Raw genomic sequence first — 25,450 nt, forward strand, 5'->3', positions numbered from 1 at the left:
ACAGGACCCATTACTCAAACTCTAATTGCAGATTCCTCACTTTTTGACTATTCCCCAGGTGCCAGACTGGATCCACGAAAACTTTACAGCGGTGCTCCTGCACACTCGCAGAAGGTGCCATGTGGCTCCATGTTGAAATCACACTCCTCCAAAAGTGTTGGAAAGTGCAACCCCTGGCACACTGATATCAGTTTCTTATTTCTTTCCCTTACAGCGCCTTCACATGGGAAGTGTAGAACAATTGTTGCTGACCTTTTGCTCATCTACAACTTAGGACCTTCTTAGATGTTAAAGAGGCCACTACACAGAACAAGCAGGTGGGAAGGTAGTGAGGAATCTGTGGTTAGATAGTGTCCAACAGAAAGAGCATTACCAAAGATAAGTAAGTAGCTCTTCTGAAGGACACTGCGAACCGCAGATGCCTCACTTTCTGAAAAGATACCAAAGCAATACCTCTCCAAGGTGGAGGGTCTTGGGGTGGCCTAAATCAAAAAATCCTGAAAGACCAAGCAGACGAAGTGAGACATTCAGTCTCCTCCGAAACCTGAATGGATTCCGACAGAGTCCCTTGGTACTGAGCCCACCAAGACTTACAGATCTCATTGCAGAACCTGCATATGCCATCTAGTGTAATCGACCAGTTGAATGCAGGAGGTCAAGTAGCCTCAGAGCACATTCATTGAGAACCCCAAAGATGTTAGGAGGTTCTTCGTCATATGGAGGTGGTCTATGATGGACTGTGGCGAGCCAACCTTCAACAACAAGTTCTTGAAATAGGGGAAGACAAGAGACCCAACCTCCGAAGGTGTGCTGCAACCACCTCCATCATTTTTGTGAACACCCGAAGGACACTGGTGAGGCCGAAAGGGTGCATGGAGAACTGGAAATGCTCCTGGACGATCTTTAACTGCAGGTAACATCTGTGGAACTGCAGGATGGGAATGAAAAATAGGCGTCCTGCAGGTCCACCTCTACAATCCTGTCTTCTTGATCCAGGCAGCTATAACTTGGCTCAATATGCGCATCCTGAATTTGTCTTTTTTCAGGGAAAAGTTGAGAGGCAGAACATCTAGAATAGGACGAAGGCTTCCATCCTCCAGGGAAAACAGGAGTAACATACACTCCCTATTTCTGATGTCAGGACTTTCCGTGGCTCCTTCATCCAAAAGAGCATGGACCTTCTGCTGCAGGATGGACAAATAGAGACAGGTGCTCTAATGGGAGGTGGAACATATAGCGGAACAGAGAGGAATGGCAGGGGGTATCATTACCGGACTATCTGAAGAACCCATGTGTCGGATGTAATGCTCTGCCACCTGTGAAGGTAACACCTGCCCCAAACTGCATGGCCATGTTCCGTTGAGAGCAAGCTAAAGTGGTTTGGTGGCAGTAGAATGAGGGGCTAGTGACTGAACTGTGCGCTGCCCCAGAGGGCCTGGAAGTTGTTAGCTGGATCCCCGGCCTCAAAAGAGGATCTTTTTCTAAGAAGGTGGTCCTTGGCATGATCCTTGCACCAAGACCCTTCAAAAACCTCTAAAGGGGCGAAACATGTGGGAGATAAAGTCAAATGAGCACAGAAAAGCTGAGGTAACATGCTGTGGCCCTGCTTTCCATGACGCACTGCAAGGCAGAGTCTAGAAAGTCAATTAGTGCTGTCTGAACGTCACCCCAAAGCCAGTGAATCACAACCATGTGTGACGCCAAAGCACCACACTGGTATAAGCAGCCCTGCCCAAAAGGGCAGGACTGACTGAGGAAATCCTCCTCTTTCCGAATGTTTCCATATTTTATTTTTGAATTCCCTATCAGGAGGTATAGTAGGAAAGAAGTTAAAATTTAGTTTATTGGTGGATGCCTGGACCACCAAACATACAGGTGTAGAGTGGTGCGTAAGAAAAGGTGGGTCATGATGGGTAGGTCTGTCTCTTCTGGTTACTTGTCTATTTACCTGCAGGCAAGAATAAGGTTTGGCCCAAGTGCTCATTATTGTGTCTATTAGGGCTTCATTGAAGGGAGGAAGCAGTTCCGTGGAAGCCTACACAGGCTGTAGGACTTCTATTAGGACATTGGTCTTGACCTCATTAGATGAAAACTGTAGGTGTAACACGTCATCAGCCCATCAAATAACCACTGTGAAAAAGGCTGATTCCTTTGTAGAAGGACCAGTGTCCCAGGGTGGTGTCCAACCCACTGACCTCCTAAAGGTCCATATAAAGATTGCCGTTATCATAGTAATGGGATGCATCATCCCAGTCATTTTTAGATTTTTCCTTCTCATGCTGACTATGTTCAGAGTCTGTGCCATATGGAAAAATTTTAGAGAGTTTTGGGTAATTGAAGTGTTCTGTCAAAATCAGAATATGGTTGGAAGGGCTGTGGGAGGTGCAACTTCATAAGAGGTCATGTCGGATTTCCCTCAGAGTCAGATAACACAATAGGTTCCTCTTCCCGCATCAGTATCTGTGTCAATACACCCAGGTTCATCAAGGGCCGAAGCGCAGAGTTTTAAGTTGGTTTATGCATCAGAGTGGGTCAGAACGGATTCACAGATGGTATTCCAACCAGTGCCTCCTCTGCACAATTGTGCAAAAAGGACCCAGAAGGGTAGCGAAGATGGTCAAAATGGCTTCCTAGTAGGACTGTAGTCACTGCTTTGTCGCATATGGACCCGGAGACTTGCTAAGAATCGGGATAAGTTGTAGAACTTCCTTCTCAGTACAAGGTCAAGAATGAGAGGCACCTTAACGTCCCCACAACTTCTCTGGATGTGAATGGTGAGACAAGGGGAGGATTCTTGCTTCATCTTCTTGTGTTTCTCTTTAGACTTGGACTTACCTAACAACTTGGAAATGTGAGGAGGATCTTTCGCGGGAATGTCTCTGGGAACAGGAATAGGTACACATCCACCATTTGATGTTCGGTGACACAGCTTGGCTTTGTGCTCCTGGATCTCCCTGGGGTCCATCCAGACACAGTCCCAGCAGGGCTGAGTTATGCAAGGATCTTAGGAATCAGAAACATACTTGGTGGGGGTCTGGCACAGACATCAACCGGTGACAGTCCCTGCAACGTTTAAACCCTATAGCGTTCGGTGGGGACATATTCACTTGCATTCTGAACAGGAAATATTTTGTCATAATACAAGAAAAAGGTTGGATGTGTGCTCCGGAACCACATCTGAAGACGCTGAAAGAAAGAAACAGACAAGAGCGTGCAGTGGTGAAGCATATACATGACTCCAATGTCACTTCTGTGGCAGGACAAAGTCGATGCACAGTCACACAACACTTCCTGTCTCGTGGAAGCATTGCTGAGACAAATCTACAGATCCAGTCTGGTGCCTGAGGGTTTCCCAAGGTGAGGAGTCTGCGGTGAGGAATATCAGAAATTATTAATTTTCTAAGTCATATGTCCCACCCTCCTCCTTTGTCAGTGCTATTGTAGACCCCATCCCCTTTTTGTCAACTAGACTTGAAAAACACTCTATACATTTCTCAAACTCATAATGTAGTATAATTAAAAGCATTACAAATGATAAACTCATTCCCGATAACAGCATTTCCTTTTATCTTACCGTAACCTCTTTGTTGCAATCACTTAAATAGGGATTCATGAGATCCAGCCTAAGGAACTCAGTAGGCTTGCTTAATGGGACACATGGCAGCGTTGAAAGATTCAAGAAAAGATGAACTGGGACCTAAAGTGAAAAATATAATCAGAAAAAATTATATTTTACACCTTTTCACATTTTAGTTTCATCTACAGTGGCTACAACGCACACCTCAATGCTCCTGCAAGCTAAAAAAAAAAGCGAGGGTCCCTTCACATGACCTTCGATGTAAAACATTTCTCGGACACTGACCATTCCTTTGCATCCTATTATGTTACTTTTTTAGAAAATAGAAGATAGTGCTTTATAATGTCAGACCATCACTTAGACTAGAAACAGAAGGGACAATTGGGTCTACATCTACCATCTAGGGGAACAATATCATTTTTTTGTGAAAAATGGGAAACTGGTAGCTTATTCAGAAAGAACAGGGACAAGCTAAAGATAACCTGTTATCTAATTATAAATGTCTTCTCTAATATTACTAGAGTAGGGTATTAGTAGTCTGCTTTCACTTCCTGTTAAGGGTTAGATGCCATTTTACATCAAATATATTGGAATGTCCCGGTGGATTGCTTTGCGAGTATTAATCAGCCATTTAATAAGGAAGCATGCATGTATTGATAGATAACCAAAGTAGTTTCTTTGGTGAGATATGGTAAAACTTGGAGGCAATCAAAATTAACCTGACTCCATGTTCAAATCCCTTGAGTGGCAGACACTTTTACTTGGAAAGATCTTTGATGATCAATATGACCGCACAAACCTCCAGGAGTTACCACCTGGCACAAGAGGTTTAGGTTTTGTTTAAAATAGGCAAATAGAAGGAACACACATTTACTTCCAGGGGAAGACAGCGTAACGGAGACTGATTTTATTTCAAGTAAAAGCTTGGGGATTTGGCTGTAGGAGTACGGGACATCTGGTGAAATTAGCAAACCTTTTTATTTACTAGCTTATATGATATCGTGAAAAGGTACTGAACAGGTAACCTGTGTTTGGTGGTGAAGTATGATAACTGCAGGGAATATCAATCTAAACAAAGAAAGCAAACCTTCAGACGACCAGCATTTTGCATAATTTTCAAAGCAAAGTATAAAAAGTGATTATCAAGTTAATTCTGGCGCTCTTGTCAGATCACCAATTTGGTTAACGGATGCAAAAAACTATCTGATACTTTGGCTAGTGGATGCACATTTAGAATCTTTTTTCTTAGAGTTGCATAGAAAAACGATCAATCCACTAACGGACACATTAATAATGATCATTTTACCCACATTACAAATACAGCTCCATATATTTGCAGTTTTGGCAAAATGAGTACAAATTGATCAGTGATTGAAACCAATATGTTGCATACTAAACATTGACGGTTCAAGATTAAGGTCGCGTTATATCATACACAGTGGAGTAGGATGTGCCAAAAGAAGGTATAAGTACCTTGAACTGGTTGATGAAAGGGGCAATATTAAACCCCAATGTGGGCTCGGTGCCTTGGACAGCACTCTCCCGCATTAACGTCTGTGACTCCACAAGCATCCCAAGCATCACAACATGCTGCGGAAAGATCTTTCCTCCAGACTGAAGCAAACATCTACAGGGTAGAAAGTTTAACAGAGCTTCAGCTGTGAAACAATAAAGCAGTTTAAACACGGTTAGCTATACCATGATATCTCATGGTACAAAATACATATTTTTATTCTGCATACGTGAACATAAGCTTGCTTGCATTCGGACAAATATACAATATTATAGCATAATTTAATCTGCTCTTGGTGGAGTGCACCGTTTTTCTGTTTTGAGTTGATAAACCAAGATTTTGCCACAAACGCATAAGTGATCATTGCAGTATTTAATTCATGACAATATTCCATACAATTAATTCTGATGGGACACAAATACAGCTGAAACGTTACATAAAAAAAAAAAATACCTAATCAATTACAATATTTTTAAAGATTTGTATTCCTCTAAAAGGTATCCAATGTTTCATATTGATTGCTTGTGCTTTTGCTTTTTTTTGCTTTTTTTTTAATCGGATGGTCTTCAAATGTAACTTTATTGCCTAACAATTCTGATTTGTCTTTCAATAATGCCCTTCTCTTACTGCCTGGGTACCTTCTCCCATATTCTATATGCTACATCTCTCTCAATTTCGCTTTACTATGACTGTGAATCTTGTCTCGATAGTCACTATGGTTCTAGCTCTCTTAAAGTCAAGGTGTACATACATTACTATTTACCTAGTAAACATGCTGATCCACTCATTCATCACACTGTGCTTTCAGTACCTGGAAATTGCAGCTTTTTCAAGCACTTCCTGTTGGATGAGCCCAGATGTTTCAATGACATCCAAAATTATTAAACTCCACAGCTTGTCCGACTTTGGCCTTTGTAACACTACACCGTCTTCCTCCAACTGGCTGAGCCAAAATTCTAGAGTGTCCTTGGGCAAATGATTCACTTCTGAAATTATATCAAGGGCAATACGGTGCTCTTCTTTTTCGACGGAGCTATATGCTTTCACTGGACCAAGTTTGCTGGCAATCACTGGCAGAATGGAAAATCCATCTGATACATCGAGTACATATAACGGGTCCAAAGTACTTAGAAGTTGGTTCTCTGCTGTTCCATCTATTGGACATTCACAGCCAGGCAATAAGGAAGACACTAATTTGCCAATGGCAGTCTTAAATCCTTCATGGTATGGCACATTGTTCAGTAAAGCTATCTCTGAGCTCTCCAGACTGCATTTCCTCTCTGTTGTGTGAAGACAAGCGAGAGCACTGCAAAGTTCAGCCTCGTTGCCCAAAGTTATATTGTTGTCCATTTCTCCTGAATCCATCTGGTCACCAAGATCTCGTTCTAACTTCACAATGGTGGTACCTTCAATTCGAAGGTAGCAGTCTTGGCAAGAAACCTCCATCAGCAACTTGTCTCCAGGTTTCACAGAATAATCTTAAACACAAAATAACAAAACACCAAAATTACTCAACAAAGTTTGCTTTTTGTTGCTCAATCATTTGCTAGCTTTTTAAGCAGGTTACATCAGATTAGCTACATTATAAACACGTTCCTGAAACCATCATTCCACAAAAAAACACTTAGTCCACAGTCACAACATTCCTTACAAAAGTGGAAGAAATATGCATCTTAATCACCACTGCATTACTATGAAGAGCTTCGTATTTGCTTTGTCTAGTCACCTTGAAAAGAACACAAAGGTTTAGGCTTCTGATTATTACCAACCACTGGACACAATGGGCTACTTGGAATCTGGTAGCTCAGGAACTTTAAGCATAACTCTCCTTCTTACATGGCCTTTGTTTTGCCCTCAATCCATCAGTATGAGCATGACCCCAAACCGCACAACTTTCTGCCGGAGAATAAATACATGTAAAAGAGCAGGAGCACATTGGCTAGGGAGAGGATTAAAATATTTCTGGTGAGCAACTCCCATGCGGTTATGTAAGACTTTTTTTTTATTTACTAACAAGCGCTTACTATGTATCGTCTCGGGCCCCACCACTTTAAAATGTCACGTGCTTTAGAAACTAGCAATAACTAAATAATTTTTTCTTGATGCTGTTGTATTCACCTGATCCCCAAAACATTGCTCTGGAGGGCACACTGTTGCAGACAGTTATATTCGAGTAGGAGAGACTTCCTACATATGTACTATGGTCCAATCACAAAGCAAGGTGACCACTGTGTCATCAGCTACGAATGTGGGGACTGCTAGTGGTACCTCACATTAAGGAGCTCTAAAAGGCCTGTTACCTGTTCGTATTCCTTTTAGAGAATGGTTTGTTTTTATAAGGGAATAGTAGTCCCTGATGTTTGGGGTTTTCAGTGTTGGGAAGGGGGTGAATAATGCACTTGCCCAAGTCAGGATTTTTGGTTTGGGTTGCTATCAACCTTAAAAAATGACCTATCACATTGGTATGCTTCGAGCAGGACAGAGTGCTAGGACAGACACGTCCTGTGCATGGTAATGGATTTGTACCTCTGCCAAGTGCCGAACTTTACTGTTGGCTGGATCCCTAATGCTGATTTTTGCCGTCATGTGTGTGCCTTGACATAGGCATGTCTCTTGGACTACATTCTTGTTGGACCGAGAGAACATCCAAAGCACCACCCGCATAGTGGTGAAAGGCTACTGCCTTCACAAGGAGTAAATTAATCCAAAAAAGCACAATCGTGGCAGCATACCATGTAGTGATCAGAAGAAGTGACGGGTCCTTCGTCTGTGAGGCCTATAGACTCACTCAATCAAGTTCCGCTGATGTGTGCTTAGCTCCTCCCTTGGACTACATCAGTTGGATGTAAAGAGCTGGGTAGTCCAGTATGGTGACTCTGCACTGGTTGTATGTTTGCCTGGGAAGGGTACAGACCAGGGATAGAACGGTGCTCTGCTTTCATGGCAAGTGCATGTACTGGGTGCATGTATACCTGTGAGGAGTAAATTACATGAGAGATGTAGTGCTGTGCAGTGGGTGCATGGTGAAAGCATGTACCTAGGAGAGGGCTAGGGTGGGATAAGAGGGGGGGATGGGGGCAAGTTGGGGGTTGAATTTTATAAACGCACTATTATTCGGATACTGATGCAAGATGCAGAATTCCCCTCTCAGATACGATGGGAGACATTGGATTGTTGTAATTATCTGAGGGGATAAAGGGCATGGGAGGGGAGGAAAAACCAAAAGACTGTATTTTGCATGGTTATATGTTGTAAACGTAAGAACGTACAGCAGTCACCAATAAAGTGTGTAAAAAAAAAAAGTGTATGTGTACCTGCGAGAAGTAAAGTACATGAATTAGTGATGTGCAACGCATGCATGGTGACACAAGTGGCACAACACAAAAAGGCTACAGTACTTCGCAGTGCACACAAAGTGAATGTTGGTGTAGAATGTATGTGTGCCTGTGGTGACACAATACATGTAGGTAACAGTGCTGGACAGTTTGAATACACTGTGTGCAAGTGTGCCTGTAATGGTACATTACATGGAGGGCCATGGGTTCCATATTGGGAAGCACAGGCCTGCCTGGTGAAGACATGAGGAGGTAGAGGAATTTCCAAGGACAGATATGTGTATTGCTGCATTCCTGATGCTGGGTGGCACACACTGGAGAAGGGAGAGTGAGACTTTTCCCCGCTGTACCTCACCCTGTACACTGCAAAGAGCGCTCTTCGATTCAGTGAGAGATCACAAGGAAATGGCTTGCAAAAATCTCAGGAGGAGTTGGGGGGATACCTGAATCATAAGGAGTAGGGCTGGGAGCCCGGAATTAACCTTTTGAAAGCACATATCACTGTGGCTGACATCCAGGTGGGAACTCTAGTCACTCCCATGGTCTGTGTTGTGGGACTATCAGCTTAGGAGTCTTTCTTGACGGGACAGCCTCACTTTGAGGAAGAAAAGGGTGAGGATAAAGGTGTACTTCAAAAGAACTTTAAAGGCCCAGACCCTAAATCGCATTTGGTGTCTGGAAATGGACTATAAGAAGAGGAGGTTGAGACCCCAAAAATTGTCATCTGCCGAGCAGCCAGTCGGGCTGTGGGAGGAAAGGGAGCTCTGCAAGACTTCTGACTGCGATCAGGAGGGTGGGCCAAGGACTACTAGTCTACCTGCTGGGGAGGGGACATCACCCAGGGACACCAAGACCATCTGCTCTGGAGCCTCGAACACCAGCGCCTAACTGCTTGCCAAGACTAGTGTGCCCTGGAGGAAGAGAAGGGCGTTGGAGGTAGCAAAGTCCAGTGGGAAGCCCTGTTGAGTGGACTCATTATGTGAGGTATGACCAGACGGCTGCTGTGCCGACCGGGTTGTTGCACGTGTCCAAATTAAAGTCCGTGACCCATGTATGCCAGGAGAGGGCCACTGTGAAAACAACCATGAGCGGAGTGACGTGCAGGGAGAGTAAAGCCTGTGTAGAGCCTTAAAGGTGACTATGTATGCCATAGTATGGGCTGCTGAGCGGTGAGTGCTGGTGCCTTGGTTGTGGCAATCCCGTATGCCAAAAGGGGCTGCCAGTATTAAGAGTGCAGTGAAGATCGGACCGCTGCCCAATAATTGTAAAGTTGTGTGACCCATAGGTCTCAAAGTAGCATCCAGGACTGCTCCCAACCCACCACCCCCAAGTACTGAGGAGGATGCATTGCCACATCAATGGCCCCCGGACCAGAAACACTGGAATTCGACCCCGCTACCCCATTGGGGAGTGCAAAACGTACCATGCATGAGCAACTCCAATCGCTGCTGGAGCCGACCGTGTAAGGTTAAAGGAGAGCCACCGCTGGCCAGGTGCTGCTGTGCTTCCAGCTGACTCACCGACCAGGACTGGAGCCTTGCAAGTACAAACAAATAGGAAACCTGCTGAGACCCGGGATGCTTCCTCGCCTCTGGAGCAGGTAAGATTGGTTACGGGCCAACCGGGCCCCGGGGGACTCACTTGTAAGAGGTCTGTGGCACCAAAGCATTTTTGACTAATTTCTAAGTTGGAGTAGACTCTTGAGTTAAGGCCTACAAGAGAGCATTCCCTGGATGTGGCCACAAGTGAATGGAGAATAACCCCAACCACATTACGATGAGTGGGTGGGACAGGGATTTGCAAGTGTGTTATTGTTTATAAATGTTGTAATATTTCTTTGAACACAGAGTTAGAAATAAAATACTTTTTATTTTAAAAACAAGTATTTGACTGGACTTTGAGTTATTGGCACTGCTGAGCGCTTTAGTTACGTTCACTAATATGTAGTAGCCCCTCCCATCCACTAACCCTCCTCCAGAGAAAGGCTTTGACTGCTCGTCCACAGCTACCACTGAGAGCCAAGTGCAGAAGGGGTACTTGGCCCAGATGGTCAGGATCCATCCATAGTAGGCTGGGCTCCAGGAAATCAATAGTAAAAGAGCTTAACCACCACAGTTGGGCCCTGTAATCCCTGCGTGCCCTGTAACCCCTGCGTTCCCCGTAGTCCTCTGAAAGGGGTTATGACACAGGGTATTTTAGAAAGATCACCCGATTGATCACACTGTACAGATATGGCACTTGCCCACGACTAGGACCAAGACTCGTGATTGATAAACACTCAAGCTAGGGATAAGCCGAAATTACTCACACGGAACATTATAATTCTTACGCCAGGAAAGTAAGACGTGTTTGCGTATCTCACCAGGGCCAATTGTGGGGCCACACAGGTATTTTTCTTCTTATAATTCTGACTCCATGGAAGGGGGGATACTGATTAGGTGCACAGTACACTACTGTCATCTAAATGTGATTGCTGAAACTGAAGGCAAATACATTATGTGGCATGGTCTGATTAACAACTAACATGTCCCACTAGTTCATTCACATGTTTTTTTTTTTGATTTTTTTAAAGCTTTATTTAGTTTTGAAAAACAAAACATTACAATGACATCGGCTGTGTGCTCAGTAAATAACCATTGAAAAGACACACTACGACATTCTCGCCCCATATATAAGTAACAGCTCATAAGCAAGACATCAGATCGTAGACCCCCAGTCATCAACCCAACGCTCCCATCCGCCCAAACTCAAAAATGATAATCTCACTCCAAGGGCCCATCATTCAGCAACCACGGGCACCCCCATGTTCAACCCACTCACCCCAGCTGGGCCACGCTCGTAGGGAACCGCTTCTCAAGAGTGACAATAAGTAGGACCTTAACATCATATCCATGTCCCAATCACCCCATAAACATAACTCTAGAGCCATACAGACTACCCCACTCCCGTAGGCACTATCCCGGAACTGGAGTGTGGTGGGGAATAGTTCTGTAGAGTAGCGATATATGTCTTATACGGGCCCCAGATATCCTTGGGTCGCGCAACTGTGGGGAGGAGGCTGGAATAGATCTCGCTATTTGTGCTGCAGAAAGCCATGGAAGTGAGCCACATCCCAGCTGTGGGGGCCGTCTTATCTCCCCAGCGCTTCGCAACCTCCCGTTTGGCGAGTAGTAGGCCTAGAGAGGCAAGCCTTCGAACCTTCTTAGGGAAATTGACCGTGTAGCCCCAACAAGGCAACCTCAGGTGTGGGGACCAACGTGAGCCCCAACATAGCACCCAGGATCTCGTGTACCTGCATCCAGTATGATTGCAGTCTGGGCCATGTCCATGACATGTGTGCAAAATCAGCGTGTGGTGCAGAGCATTTCCAGCATGTGTGAGGCCGCAAGGGATCGATGGAATGGAGTCTATCAGGGGTCATGTAGCAGCGGCGAAGGAATTTGTAATGGAGGAGCTTGTGTCGACTATTGAGTGATATCGTGTTTGTGACTTTGCAACAAACGGTCCATTGTTCGTCCGTAATAGGCCTACCCAAGTCCGTCTCCCAAGCCGCCCGCAATCGGTCATCCGCACATGGAACCAGAGCTGCGCATGACTTATAAAGGGTAGAGACCATATGCGCTCCTGTATCTTTATCAATGAGGAGGGTGAGGGGTTCAAAGGGCTCCGGCTCGAGGGGGAATCCCGCCATTTCCGACCGCGCCGCGCAATAAAGCCGGCGTAGGATAAACTTGTCCATGAAAGTGGCCTCGCTGAATCGCGCCTCCTCCGACAACGAGAATATGTGTCCTCCCGGGTATAAATCTCCGATCTTAGTAAGGTTAAACTTAGTTAAAGTACGCTGCACCAGTAGCTCTCCCGTGCCTGGCAACAGTCCTGGGTTAGGAAGTGGGAGAGAAGAGGAATACAGGAGAGGCCGGGCTAAATAGCGAGAAAGGCGACTCCAGGCCCAGCTGGTGGTGGACACCGTTTGGATGTCCACTGGGCTCCGGGGAACCCCCTTAGGTAACACCTCCGATAAGCGACCCGGAAGAACGAAATCTGCCTCCGGTCGAAGAAACGGGATCCGTGCGTCGGGATGGTACCAGGCGTAGGCGTGCGCACACTGAGCGACCAGGTAGTATAAATACATATCCGGTACGCCGAAGCCGCCTCTATCATGTGGGAGCGTAAGAGTCCTCCAGCGGATCCGGGGGTGTTTCCCGCCCCAAACCAGTCTAATCAAGTGGGACCGCAGGGTGGAGAAAAATGCCCGAGTGAGAGGAACAGGGATATTATTAAAAAGATATCAAAATTTGGGGAGAACGATCATTTTTATGATGGCAATTCTGGCCGACATGGAGAGCGGGAGCCGCAGCCATCCCTCCACCCGTGTCTCCAGCTCGGCAATCGCACGGCCATAATTAAGGCGGATAATTTCGTCCGTGCTCAGATGTATCCGTATGCCCAGGTAACGTACCGAGTCGGAGCACCACTCCAACGGGAACTCACACTGCCATGGGGAGGTGCTGCTAGTCAACGGGAAAATGATGGACTTGTGCCAGTTGATGCCCAATCCAGAATGGGCACCGAAGCGAAGGATTTCCCATATCAGGGGAGCTAGGTTGACCTGAGGCTCCCTGATATACAGTATAGTGTCGTCCGCGTAGAGGGAAGCTAATAAGGGACCCGTCCGAAACTGGAGACCCCTGTGGAGACGCCGCTCCTGGAAATGCCGGATTAAGGGGTCCATGGCCAGAATGAACAGTAGCGGTGAAAGCGGACAGCCCTGCCGCGTACCTCGCGTTAAAGAGAAAGAGCGGGACAGCGTACCATTGATACGCAGACGGGCCGTGGGGCCGCTGTACAAGAGCCGCGTGGTGGCGAGGAAGTTCTCTGGCATGCCCATGCGTTGCATGACCGAAAGAAAGAAAGGCCATTCTAGGGAGTCGAAGGCCTTCTCCGTGTCTAGGAGGATCGCCGCGGCAGGCGTGGCCGGATTAATTCTGTGGAGAACCGTGAACAGCGTCCGCAGATTCAAAGACGTAGAGCGCCGCGGGACGAAACCCGATTGTGCAGGCGAGATAATGAATTCCATCAATTGGGAAAGTCTGTTGGCCACTATTTTGGCCAGGATCTTGTAATCGATGTTCAAGAGGGAGAGAGGTCTATAAGACCCACACAACGTCGGGTCCTTGTTCGGTTTTGGGAGCAGAACTATTACCGCTTCTCTAAGGGTCGACGGAAGAGATCCACGCTCCAGCGCCTCCGCATATACTTTGATAAGCTGTGGCGCCAGTAGATCAGCAAAGGCCTTGTAAAAATCCCCTGAGAAGCCATCGAGGCCTTGGGGCGGAGGAGCCACGAAGCACCTTAATCGCCCCTCGTACCTCAGCCACCGTTATGGGCTCCGCCATGAACTCCTGCATACCCCTATCTAGGAATACGAGCGCGATTTCGGACAAGTAGGCGTCACGAGAGGCCGAGGATTCACTTAGCTTGGTTGTGTATAAATCTGAGAAGAAGGCCAGGAATTCGTCCCTGATCCCGACGGGTGTCGTGCGGAGCGAACCGTCTGCGCTCCTAACCTCGACTATCAAGGACTTACTATACGGCGGCCTCAGAGCCTGCGCCAGAGTGCGCCCCGGCCTATCCCCTTCCCCATATCTACGCGCCGTCTGGTACTTCCCCAAGTATAGAATCTCTCTGTCCGCCGCGTCCCGAAAATCGGTCAGGAGGCGGAGCCTCCTAGCGGACACGTCGCTAGTGGGCGCAGACTGTGCCTCAGCGTCAAGCGTAACTAGCTGTGTCTCCAATTGCTTAATCGTCGCACGCAGTGCCTTTAGGACCCCAGCATGTTTAGCTATACAGATCCCTCTGATATATGCCTTAAACCCCTCCCAAAGCACGGACCACGAGTCCACCGATCCGGTGTTAATCGTAAAATAGTCCTCGATCGCTTCTGAAATCTCGTGGACAAATAGGTCGTCCAGGAGCGCCCTCCCAGGGATTCATTCACATGGTTCCAAAACGATTTCCCCCTGATATTTTTCATGAGCTAATGAACAGATGTGATAAACTTAACACACACACCCTTCTGGGGGGGTGGAGGGGGGATTTTATAGTCAAACTAAATGCCTCTAAGGAAAGATACACTTACAGCGTGAGCACTCCATGCATTAGATAAAAAGCACATGCTGATTGATATCTGGAACAATAAACACTTGATATGTAAAAATAAAATTTTTATTCTTCCATACACAATGCAGAATCCTGCACAGATTAGTGGCTTGTGATGAAGGATTCCCTGCAGGTCAAATGTGGCGGTTGACGTCATTCCTTGTGCCATCTTGGATCACTCTCCTGTGATCTTCGAGATGATAGCTCTGGCATTAGAGCATGACAGTTGACCCTGGATATTCCTACACAGTGCTCTGCTGGACTCTGTTCAAGGAGGGGCATTGAAGATTACTTTGAGTTAAATGAAGGCTCAGCCTATCGCACCTCTACCCTGTGGGAAGCCTTTAAGACATTTATAAAAGGACTGTGCATTTCCAAATACACAGGTGTCTTCAGATCAATTTATACTCTATTGTGGATATTAGAGAGGCAGCTCAGAGTACTAAATAAATCATATGCTGACACCTATGATCTAAATTCAGTGGTGAGGGGAGAGAACTATACAAGACATGCTCTTTGGATTCAGAGCGGAAGCAGACCAAGAATTGAAATATCTCTGTAAATATACAACAGCGAGAGAGTACGTTGAGGGTGAAAGGCCCAGTAGTAGTAGAGAGAAAACAGACAGACAGAACAAGTTGCACAACAGCAGAGGTTACTTTTAGAAATATTTAATAAATACTATACACAACTCTACTACTCTCTGGATCAGGAACGACACCCAAGAGAAGGAGAGACATTCATCAGGACCCACCCTACTTGGCTCGATGCACAGGACAGGGAACCCTTAAATCAGCCCTGCAGTGGCTGGAATACCAGGTTGGACAGCCAATCTTTATGAAAAACCAATTCCACAGATCAGATTGAACAGGAAAGTCTACTCTGCTTTTCCAGTCACCGGTGGAATGAGACAGGCATGCTCCCTTCTGCCTTCACTAATCATGATAGTGAGGGAGCCCCTGGCATGTATCATTAGAGAATCCCATGCATATAGAGCCCTTTGGATTGATGGTGCCAGTTACTTGACCTCAATGTATGCTAACAGGATACTCTTATGCAAGAGATTTGTATTACAGTGTTTCGTCTTTGGTTGCTGAGATTATACACTTTAGGCTGTATTCAGGATTCCAATATATGGATCTCAGTGCATACCTATAACACCACATATGAACAAGCTGCACCTAGAATTCAAGCTAGAGTGGTGCGCTAAGTCAGTGTGCTACTTGGGCATAAAAATAAACTGACATGGGGAGAAATATGTGCGGGATAACCATGGGCGAATTACAGACCAAATTGAAGAGACATCTTTGGCTTGGTGATCCCTCCCGCTTTCTTTAGCAGGTAGAGTCGTGATTATTAAAGTAAAAGTTTTACCAAAGTTATTGTAGCTCCCCGCTAATATACATGTTGTGCTCTCAAGATCCTTCTTTGCACAGCTGTGTATGATATTCACCAGGTTTGTTTGGGGAGAGAGGCAACCTCATCTAAGTTGGGAAGTGCCGACTCTTTCCTGTGCGAGGGGAGGATTTGCGAGGCCGCAACTAATACACTATTTCTGGGTATCACAAGCAAGGTATGCTTTTAGAGGTGCCACCTTGAGTGCACGTCGCCCACTAGTAGCCTAGAAAGAGATATGGTGGCCCCTTTCCCACTAACTACAGTCCTGACCAGACCCATACCTATACCTTGAGTGCAATTTCATACGTTAAATTGCACAATATATGCTTTCCACAAGATTGCTAGAGCTCCTGGATTGGAGGACGTATACTCACTGGAGATCCCTAATCATAGTAATCCACGGTTGGAAGCTACTTTAGAACTCAGATTGCAACAACAACTGCTGCGATTCAGGGCAACTAAGCTAGACCTCTACGCGGCTGGTGATTTTTTTTTTGTCCCAAGTAAGCTTTAAAGGAGATGAGGGGATCCACACCATTAGATTTTTTTTATACTTTAGATTTCGTCACTTGCTATGGGCAAGGCTGTCTTGCTTTCCCTTTGAACCGCCTGCAGCTCCGACACCATTCATTATTAGCATAGAGTATGCAGCATTATATCAAAATTGTAGAGAACAGAAGTAGTTAAGCGACTAGCCCCAATTATAATATTAAAACCAAAATGGGAGGCAGAGATGACGGAGGCGTGGAGAGACGAGGTATGGCATTACTGCTGTATCCAAACAGAGATGATATATATGAAAAGCAAATAGAAAATTACACACTTTTTACACAGACTGTATTACACTCAAGCTGGTCTTGAGGCAATGGGTATGGAGGTGGGCCCAAACTGCCCGCGATGTCACAATATTAGCCTGTGCCCTTTGTAGACTATGTATACGTTGCTTGGCTATGCCTCCATATTGCATGATATCGGACCAAGTATTTAAGATCCTTTCCAAAATGGCCTGTAACGAAGTAGCTCTCACACCTCAAGCTTCACTAAGGCACATCAAGAAGATCCTAAAGGAGCGAGGAAATATACAGCTATATCATTGTTGCTTATAAAGAAACTAGTACAGAGAACATGGTTAAAAGGAACAAAGACTAAAAGTAAAGACTGGGCGGGAGATGGTATTTATTGTAAGGATATGGCAGATTACTCTTTTGCCACCCTGTCTATCATTTTGTGTCTCAAAAACCTCTGAGGTCCTCTTCAGGAGTATTTAACAACCGAGGACGCAGCAGATCAATGAATTATAGGTAACTGGCGACAGAACAAGGTGCATGAAAAGAAAAGAAGAAAGGACACTTGAAAGATGTTGTGGGCTTAGATACTGTGTGTTAGTCTTTTGTTATTGTCAGCAATAGAATGCTGGGTATGTTGAGAATGTTGGGGGCTTCTTGCAGGAGGAAATGTCCTAAGGGATTGCAGTTGGAGCTGGGGTCTGAAAAAGACTGTTGGTGGGGCTGCCAGTAAACTTCATATGAAGCTTCATCTTGTACATTTTAATGAACACAACATAATATTTGGGGCCTTATGATACTATAAAGAACATTGCCTGTACACGGATGTAAAGAGAGGCCAGATATGTATTTACTTTTTTACCTAGTCCAGTTTCAGGGGGAATAGTAGGAAACTTGTACTGTTGCTATTTGGATCATATACATTTGGCCTGACGGTAGAGTTGTGTGTAAGGTACTTGATGCTTACTGAGATTTTAATTGCATACTTAAATTGAGATTTCCTACTCAAACTGTATCAGATGAAACTTGGATGAGCGTCCTCATTCTGGAGAGCCTAATGAAAATGTATGTCTAAGATCAAATACATTTTGTAACTTATCTGGATACAATACCCCTTTATTTCTTGTATATTCTTTATGTGAAACTGTAAAACAACTTTAAATAAAGTTATTTTATTATTAATGAAGGACATTTAAAAGAACTAAAATAATTCCTTAGCATGAGCCTTAAAAAGCTGTAACTGTGAATTCGCAGACAAAAAAGTTGTGGTAAAGAACATCCTTCCAGTGTTTGTAGCTTATTCGAAGTTCATAACTGCCTCACGTCTCCCTTATTGCTTACCATATCCCATCTTGACTCACGTCTCACATCTCCCCTGTTCCCCTCCCTAACCTACCACTGCCAAAGTACCCCATGTGGACCTACAAGGGCACTGTGATCTGAAACGTTTTTCTGGCCCTTCTAAACAAAAATCCACCACACAGGATAGACTGTTACCATTCGCCTCAATTTCGTACTGATTGAAAGCTATTGGCAGTCTTATTAAGCTGTAACTAAGAAATGCATCTCATCAGCCAATATGGCTCCAGGCAAGGCTCCCTTATTATGAGACAGTGAAAAGCATAGTGAAAAACAAAGTTGGAGCTTTCGTTATTTACAAATTATGAGGTTATATTTAAACAACAAAAGACTCAGAAAGCCCATAACGTTACCAAGAAGGCCTTTTAGTGGGTAGACGGCCTGCTCCCAGCAGGTTTCCTCGCCTGGACTTGTAGACAGGCTGTGCTCTTCATCAAGCTGCAGTACAAACCAGGCCACAAAGGCATCCAGTTCACCTTCCCTTATGATTGGTGCAGTAATATTGCTAGGCTTCCTAGTGGACAGGCTTTCCAGTTCCTAAGCAAAATAAAAGAGAATAAGAAATGTGTTTGCCTGTGTCTTAGGGCTGAATAAAACAATAACGTTTCTCTTTACTTCATCGCTAACAATCAGCAACAGACATTCAAATATGTTCCTTTTTAGAGTTCCCTATTTGCAGGCACTGTCGCTGCAAGGGTACTGTTTACCATAAAAGGCTTGGTGCCCGTCCATTGCTCAACATTTGGAGGCTTCATTGTCAATCGTATTTACTACCTCCCAATTATCCCCTCCTACTCCCTCCGTTATTCATGTTGCTTTATCCCTGCTTACCCCCCACATTGTTCATATTGTTTTTATCCCTTCCCACCTACCATTGCCCCTGTTGCTTTATCCCCTCCCAACCCCCTGTTGTTCATATTGTTTTATCTCCCCTATCCCCCACCCATCCCCCCCCCCCCCCCCCCCCCCCGGCCATAAGAAACAAAAGTGCTATGATGCGGTCCATGCACGCTGCATGTGTATGTGTAAGGGTATGTGTACTTAGTGTCTATGTGTGTATTTGAAGAGTGTACCTGTAAAAAAGTCTCTCTCTGCACAGTCTGTATGCTTGCAGTGTCTACAATATGGGTATGTTGGAGTGTGTCTGAGTGTGCCTGGTATATGTAAAGGACCTGTAGAAGTTGCAGATTGCATTCCAACAAAGCTTATAGGTTATTGTGATGCACGTTTTTTTTTTTTTTTTTTTTTTTAAAGTTATGCGCAGATGCATGCCCTGGTGTTTTTCTGCCTCTTATTGCCAAAATTGAAAGCTTATCCATGATCTTAAAGAATTTTCAAAGCTTATATTTCCATGATCTTAAAGAATTCAACATGCTGAGTTTGATACTGGAAAAGAAGTGGGATCCCCATTCCATTCTCTTAATGGGAGTCAGACTCTAATACCCTATGCCAGAGAAAATAAATGCCATTTTACATGACAACGGGAAAAAACGGATTTGAAAACGAAAAGTCATGCATACATTATACATTAAATAAACTTGAATATTTCTGAAGATTGCAGCTGGGTAGAAAGAAGCTTAACAGAGAAGGAGCATTTCTAAACTGCATTCAAGTCATGAATATTTGCCAGGACACCATCGAGAAACAGAGGGCAGAGAGAGAAAACAAAAGTAGGCCAAACCTAAAAATTATTCAGCATATGTTGGAACTGGTTTGGCTAGCTATCAGAGCCTTGCCTCAAGTAAGGAGGTATCTACAAAAATGTAATTAGATATCAAGCATCACTCTGGTACACATTTAAGAAGGGGAAAAAGGAACTAGCACGAGACAACCAAAGTTCAAGAAAAATAAAAACCAAACCTCTTCTGAGAGAAACAAGTGCTGTCCCCACTTTTCAGAACATCATACCACCATACATCAGATCCTTCATGTATTCATTAATTAAAACGCAATCCTACCCTAACCCAAGCTACTTGAAGCATCTGATGTTACTTTGCATAGCCACTAAATCCCTTACAGCAAACTCCACCATATTTAGCCACAGGACCTTTGCATACTGATAGGCAAATCTGCAAATTATATAGTCCAAGACAGATTTTATCATTCAGAATGACTAATGTGCTCCACTAACCCCAGCCTGGATATCATGATGCACCCATACCCTCTATACTGGGTGAACCGAAGGCAGACACAGACGTTCCTGAGCTACAACAAAGGATTCCGCATCACCTAGTATCACACTAAATTTAAGACCCCTGGATAAGATACTTCTAATGATTGCCACCTTAGCCCTCCTTCACCTATATAGAAATTAGAGAATCATTATAAAGCCCTGAAATCACTCACAGTACCTTTATAAAATATCCCCATGTTCAGGTAATCCAATTGCAACATTGGCACCACTTACTCTGCTGTGCAGGCCTTCCTCCAAAACTGCAAGGTTTTCTAACTATTCCATTTCGTCCTTACACAAGAGCTTCATTCTCAGATGATATTTTACATAAACTACTCGCAATCTTTCCCCCTATATAATTTCTAATTTAATAGAGATCACTGCCCTTCTACCATGGACCTCCTACTAGCCAAACAATTGTTCATAATCTGGCCAAATACTACAGATTTTAGAAACTTTCAGCAAATGCAAACATTATTCCGTATATTTAAGATCTACATAGCTCCCCTCCCTTGAATAACAAACAGTGAGAATCTTGTTAAAACATCCTGGAAAGGCTAATGACACATTGCAATCCTCAAGATCTATCAAATCCACACCTAGACAACCCATCTGATTAATTTCTGAAGTAAAACAGAAAAGTAAGATTAAGAAAAACAGGAAAGCCTGGGTACAAGGAAGAAAAGAAAATTTAGGAAGTCAGCCTGTAGTACTTTTCATGTCTAAACCTTTCGGATTAAATCTCAGACTGTGTTATGAATCCCGAAGACCTATTCAACATTATTCAAGATCTCATATCGTCTTTCGCTACAGAAGTGTCACATTCCCCTCCCAGTCAAGTTTGATGCCTTAGTCAATAGTTTCAGTAATATAGTCACAAATATAAGGCACTGCCTAATTGCGGCTAGCAGAAAACAATTATAGCACCTACACCTCCTGCCTTAAATCGACTACCTTTCCGACCAGAACCTTCCAATCCCCCACTCTCTATGAAGTCCAGAAAGTGACTGTATTATCCTCAAACTAACAGAGGAAGATTGCAACCGTCTTCATTTTAGGAGACTATAACTTTTAAAGCAGATTCCCCTCCAGCTTTATTCTTACAGGAAATCACCCATAACCTTGTCTGCTCGCCTTCAACAATATTAACTTATCGTTGGACTGTGGTAATATTCTGGGTTAAATAAAAGCAATTTATTTGAGCTCTGCTAAGAAAAACATCACAATTTCCATTGTCAATCCAACTTCAATCGCACTTGGGAAACATATCCATTACTACACATGCCAATCTCTGATGGCAAAAAAAGACAGTACTGAAACCACTGATTTTTTTTTAAAATCTGGAATAATTCCTTTTGGCAGACTAGTAAAATTTATCCATTAGATTATTATGAAATTTCCAACAAAATGTCACATTAAGTACTGCTTAACAAACTATGCTACAGAATTTGTTAGGTTACGTAATGTGGTGTCTGCGGACTGGTGGGTTAAATAATTTTTGTCGAGGGCTACAGATATCCATTCTCTTCTTATCATTAATGTTAAATCCCATACATTTTCCCACAGTGCTTCTACTAACTAAAGTACACCTTGGTCATTTCTTTATCATTAGTCCCTCTATACCGCATCAATTTCTTTGATATACCTTGTAAGTTATATACTGATGATTCCCAGATAGATTTTCTAGTGCAAATCAAACAGTGTCACAAGACTCTATATTTAAATCATGCTAGGGGCCCAATTTTGAGTTGGGTGATTACTGAAAATCATTTAATAGGAGAAGGATTTGATAAACCTGGAAGAAAATCTCGCCTGCTGATTCAACATTCCATCCACAAATCGGAGAATGTCCATGCTGATGAACTTTAGATCAGGCCACTCTAATCGAACAGTATCTCTCTCAAAGGACTGCAGAGCATTAGGTGTGAATATCTGCACTGTGATCAGTGTACAGTATGCAAGGAGAGGGAAGCTACTATTAGCACTGCAAAAGGTCACTGGCATATGTACCCTATAGAGTAAGTTTATTTGCAGATTAATTAAAATCATTGCAATTTTGAGCCATCCTGGATATTGAATAAAAATAATTGCTAAGTGAAAACATTCTTAATTAAAAGAGAATTCCTAGTTAAAAACATCTTACAATACAAAAACAGTAATATAAAACATTATGACTGGTGGTTTGGTAATGTACTCTGTGCTTAAATTTTCGTAAACAAATTTATAACAACTTCTGTTTGAGAAGCAGTTGAGAGGCACCATATGATTTAAAAGGAGTTCGTTTTGGGAGCATCATGCTGTATCAAAATTGTCCTTGTACATTGCAACAAATAGTCCATAAAGTGCTCCATGCACGGATGATCCCATGATGATTTTCTGATTTCTACTTGGGGGACATCAAGTAATTTGCAGCCTTGGCGAAGATAAGTTTGTCCAGGCTAGATTGGGTGCTAGGGCCTTCATGATTAATGACTAAATTATTAAGTAGTAATGGAATGTAGGCGCACAGTTCAGCTAAGAAGTGGCAGAAACTTTGTCTAAAGATTCCCTGCCCCAAGACGGACGTTATTTTTTTGAAATGACCTAGTAGACTATTAATAGTTTGTTCACTTGTATTAGGAACTTGGCGAATCTGCAAGAGAGCTGAATTGATTTGCTGTTCAATGATGTCAACACAGCCATACTTGATGGTCCGAAAGGCAGGGCAGAGTAATTTCGGTCTTAGATGATTTACGGTGGAGCAAATACACAGGAAATGTAGTACGCTTTCATCAAATCGACCGCATAAATGGCAGAGAGAGTTCGGCCATCTTTGTTTGCAGGATGGAACCTGGTATTTTGAAGGAAAGGCTCCCATTCGTGTTATTAAAAAGAAATGCTGGATAGTTTGAGAGATGTGACACGTGAGGTAGGGTTGAGGCCCCCAAATGCTGTAGGATTGTAAGACTGTCCAACCATGGTTTTTGCCTGCCATTTCCGCTTCATCAAGGAACTACAATTTTAGCTCGGCTGCTTTGTTGGTAATTTTCTTAAATGCTGTAATGCAGATATTTAGCTACCATGCCTCATGTAGATTGAGGGATATCAAAGCTTGGTGGAGCACTGTTGGCCAGTCATTTTTGTAGGTGTGCTGGCTTTCCATTTCGGACCAACACAAAGTGGCCAAGGAGTCCTGTGGGGCGGCTCACATCTTCCAGCACAGTATGATTAGGGCAGCCAGCCTCACCGACATATCTACTCGTATAGATCCTCCAAGTACATATAAAGAACATACTGTGGAAATAATCAAGCTGGTCTTTGCAAAAGTGAGCTATATCAGAAAACTATTGAGTTGACACAAAGAAGTTTAATATGCATTAACAACATTTAGAAGGAATTCCTATAATCTAACCGGCATGGGTGAACTCTTTTGGTGCTATCCCTGCCTTGATGTTGCCCTAGGTTAATAGTTTATTACTAAATTAGACTCCTTTGAATGTTAAAAGGATTTATTGCATATATTTGATCTGCAAAACTTAGGTTAACAATCTTAATTTGGTAGTGTGAGCCTATCAACAATTATTTTGATTTTAACATTCTATTATGTTGTCAACACTTGTTTCGTGACTTCATACATTTGTAGATTTCACTTCCTAGGGGCATAAATAACTTCAAAATAACGTTACCACTTCACACCAAATGATTTAGAAAATGAATCAGATGTGTGGGAACCAACAATGATCATATTAAGACATTATGAGCAACATTTTCAATCCTTAGTTCCTAACGAAAGCCTAGAAGAAATACCTTTTCATGGAAGCCTTTGGCAACCAGCTCACTACCATTGGGGCCACCTCACTTTTAATAAGGAACTGTTCTTCACAGATTGTTATACAGACCTCCCTATAGTTGATTCGGTCAAACCCATGTGACAGGCGATGACCTACATCTCTACCACACCACTGGAGGCAATCAAGTATTCGGGATGTCTGAGGTGCTCCAAAAAGTCCATAAGGCAATATATTGGTGTGGTGCAGACTGAAGTACATACATCAAGCTGTAGATGCTCTTAAGCGTAGTCTGAATGAATTGAGAATCAGCAGGGGAATCAAAATCCAAATTACCATTCCAACTGTGGTGGGCCAAATCAGGCCACAGAGAGAGACTAGAGAAGAAGTTGGGTAAGCATCTTCAAGTTTGAAATACTATCTAAATAAAGTTTAGGAAATAAAAGGACAAAATAAGTCAAAAGCATCACCTTTATTACAAAGCTCCAATAGGGCTTGCAACAGACGAGTCTTTCATGTCAGGGAAAATGCTCCCGGAAGATGACTTTCCATTCCCCAAGTTTAATATCAAAATGGTTGTATGATGAAGCATTTAAACAAGTATTTACATCTCAGACAAGATAACTACCGATAGAAAGATGCTATTTAAATGTCTCTGAAAAACGTAGTGATAGAGAGCCAGGCCACTACAGGCTACCCAGACAATTTGAATGGCCAAATGGGCCAACATAAAAACAAATGTGATATTATTATCAAGGAGTCCCTGCTATAAAAGAATCCAGTAGCAAACCTACAGCTATTTGATTCGCCTAGTTACGTATTTCCTAAATCAGCTCTTCAGGAACCAAGCACACATGCTCATGGATTGAGGGGGAGACGAGAAGATCTAAACATTTTCTTTGCCAAAGCCAGTAGGTGTGAACAACCAAATCCTGTAAGGTCAATAAGAAATCACCAGCGCTATTGTGAAGCATAAGCCCCTTTGCTACTTGTCAAACACATTGGATAGAAGAGGTCTGAGAAGGAATAGGTATAGGAATATTCGTAAAAAGAAAGGAACGGGACTCCTAACTAATGAGGAGACCAGACATGGCTAAAGGTGAGATTTAGTCTGTGTCTACCCCAGCAATGCTTTCTGATTGAAAAATCCCTGAAAATAAGGTTTTAAAATGAAATGATTTTGCCTATATACACCTTTTCCTTGATCACTTTGCTAATGGGAGGCAAAGTGATGTTCTCGCAATTTATAGTTTCCCACGATACTAAACAAACATAAAAGTTTTTCAAATAATTCACCATAAAACTTTTAGAAACCATGTGCATTTGAACAGAACTATGAGAAGATTTCTTCTGTAACTCCATACAGTACTGCACAATAACTGAA

General features: G+C 43.5%; 1 protein-coding gene across 4 annotated transcripts in view; it reads right to left on the reverse strand.

Moving 5' to 3' along the window:
- The window catches only part of PRMT9 (protein arginine methyltransferase 9), a 227,033-nt gene that overhangs the window by 25,741 nt on the left and 175,842 nt on the right, over positions 1-25,450 (reverse strand). For all 4 annotated transcript variants that reach the window (XM_085641632.1, XM_085641635.1, XM_085641633.1 and 1 more), the window contains 4 exons: positions 18,480-18,663; positions 5,902-6,568; positions 5,051-5,204; positions 3,575-3,697 (listed from right to left, as the gene is read on the reverse strand). In XM_085641632.1, the coding sequence (XP_085497758.1) occupies positions 3,575-3,697; positions 5,051-5,204; positions 5,902-6,568; positions 18,480-18,663 (1,128 nt within the window). The remainder of the gene's footprint in view (positions 1-3,574; positions 3,698-5,050; positions 5,205-5,901; positions 6,569-18,479; positions 18,664-25,450) is intronic.

Source organism: Triturus cristatus, chromosome 2_2 (genome assembly GCF_964204655.1).
Source record: "Triturus cristatus chromosome 2_2, aTriCri1.1, whole genome shotgun sequence".
NCBI lineage: Eukaryota > Metazoa > Chordata > Amphibia > Caudata > Salamandridae > Triturus > Triturus cristatus.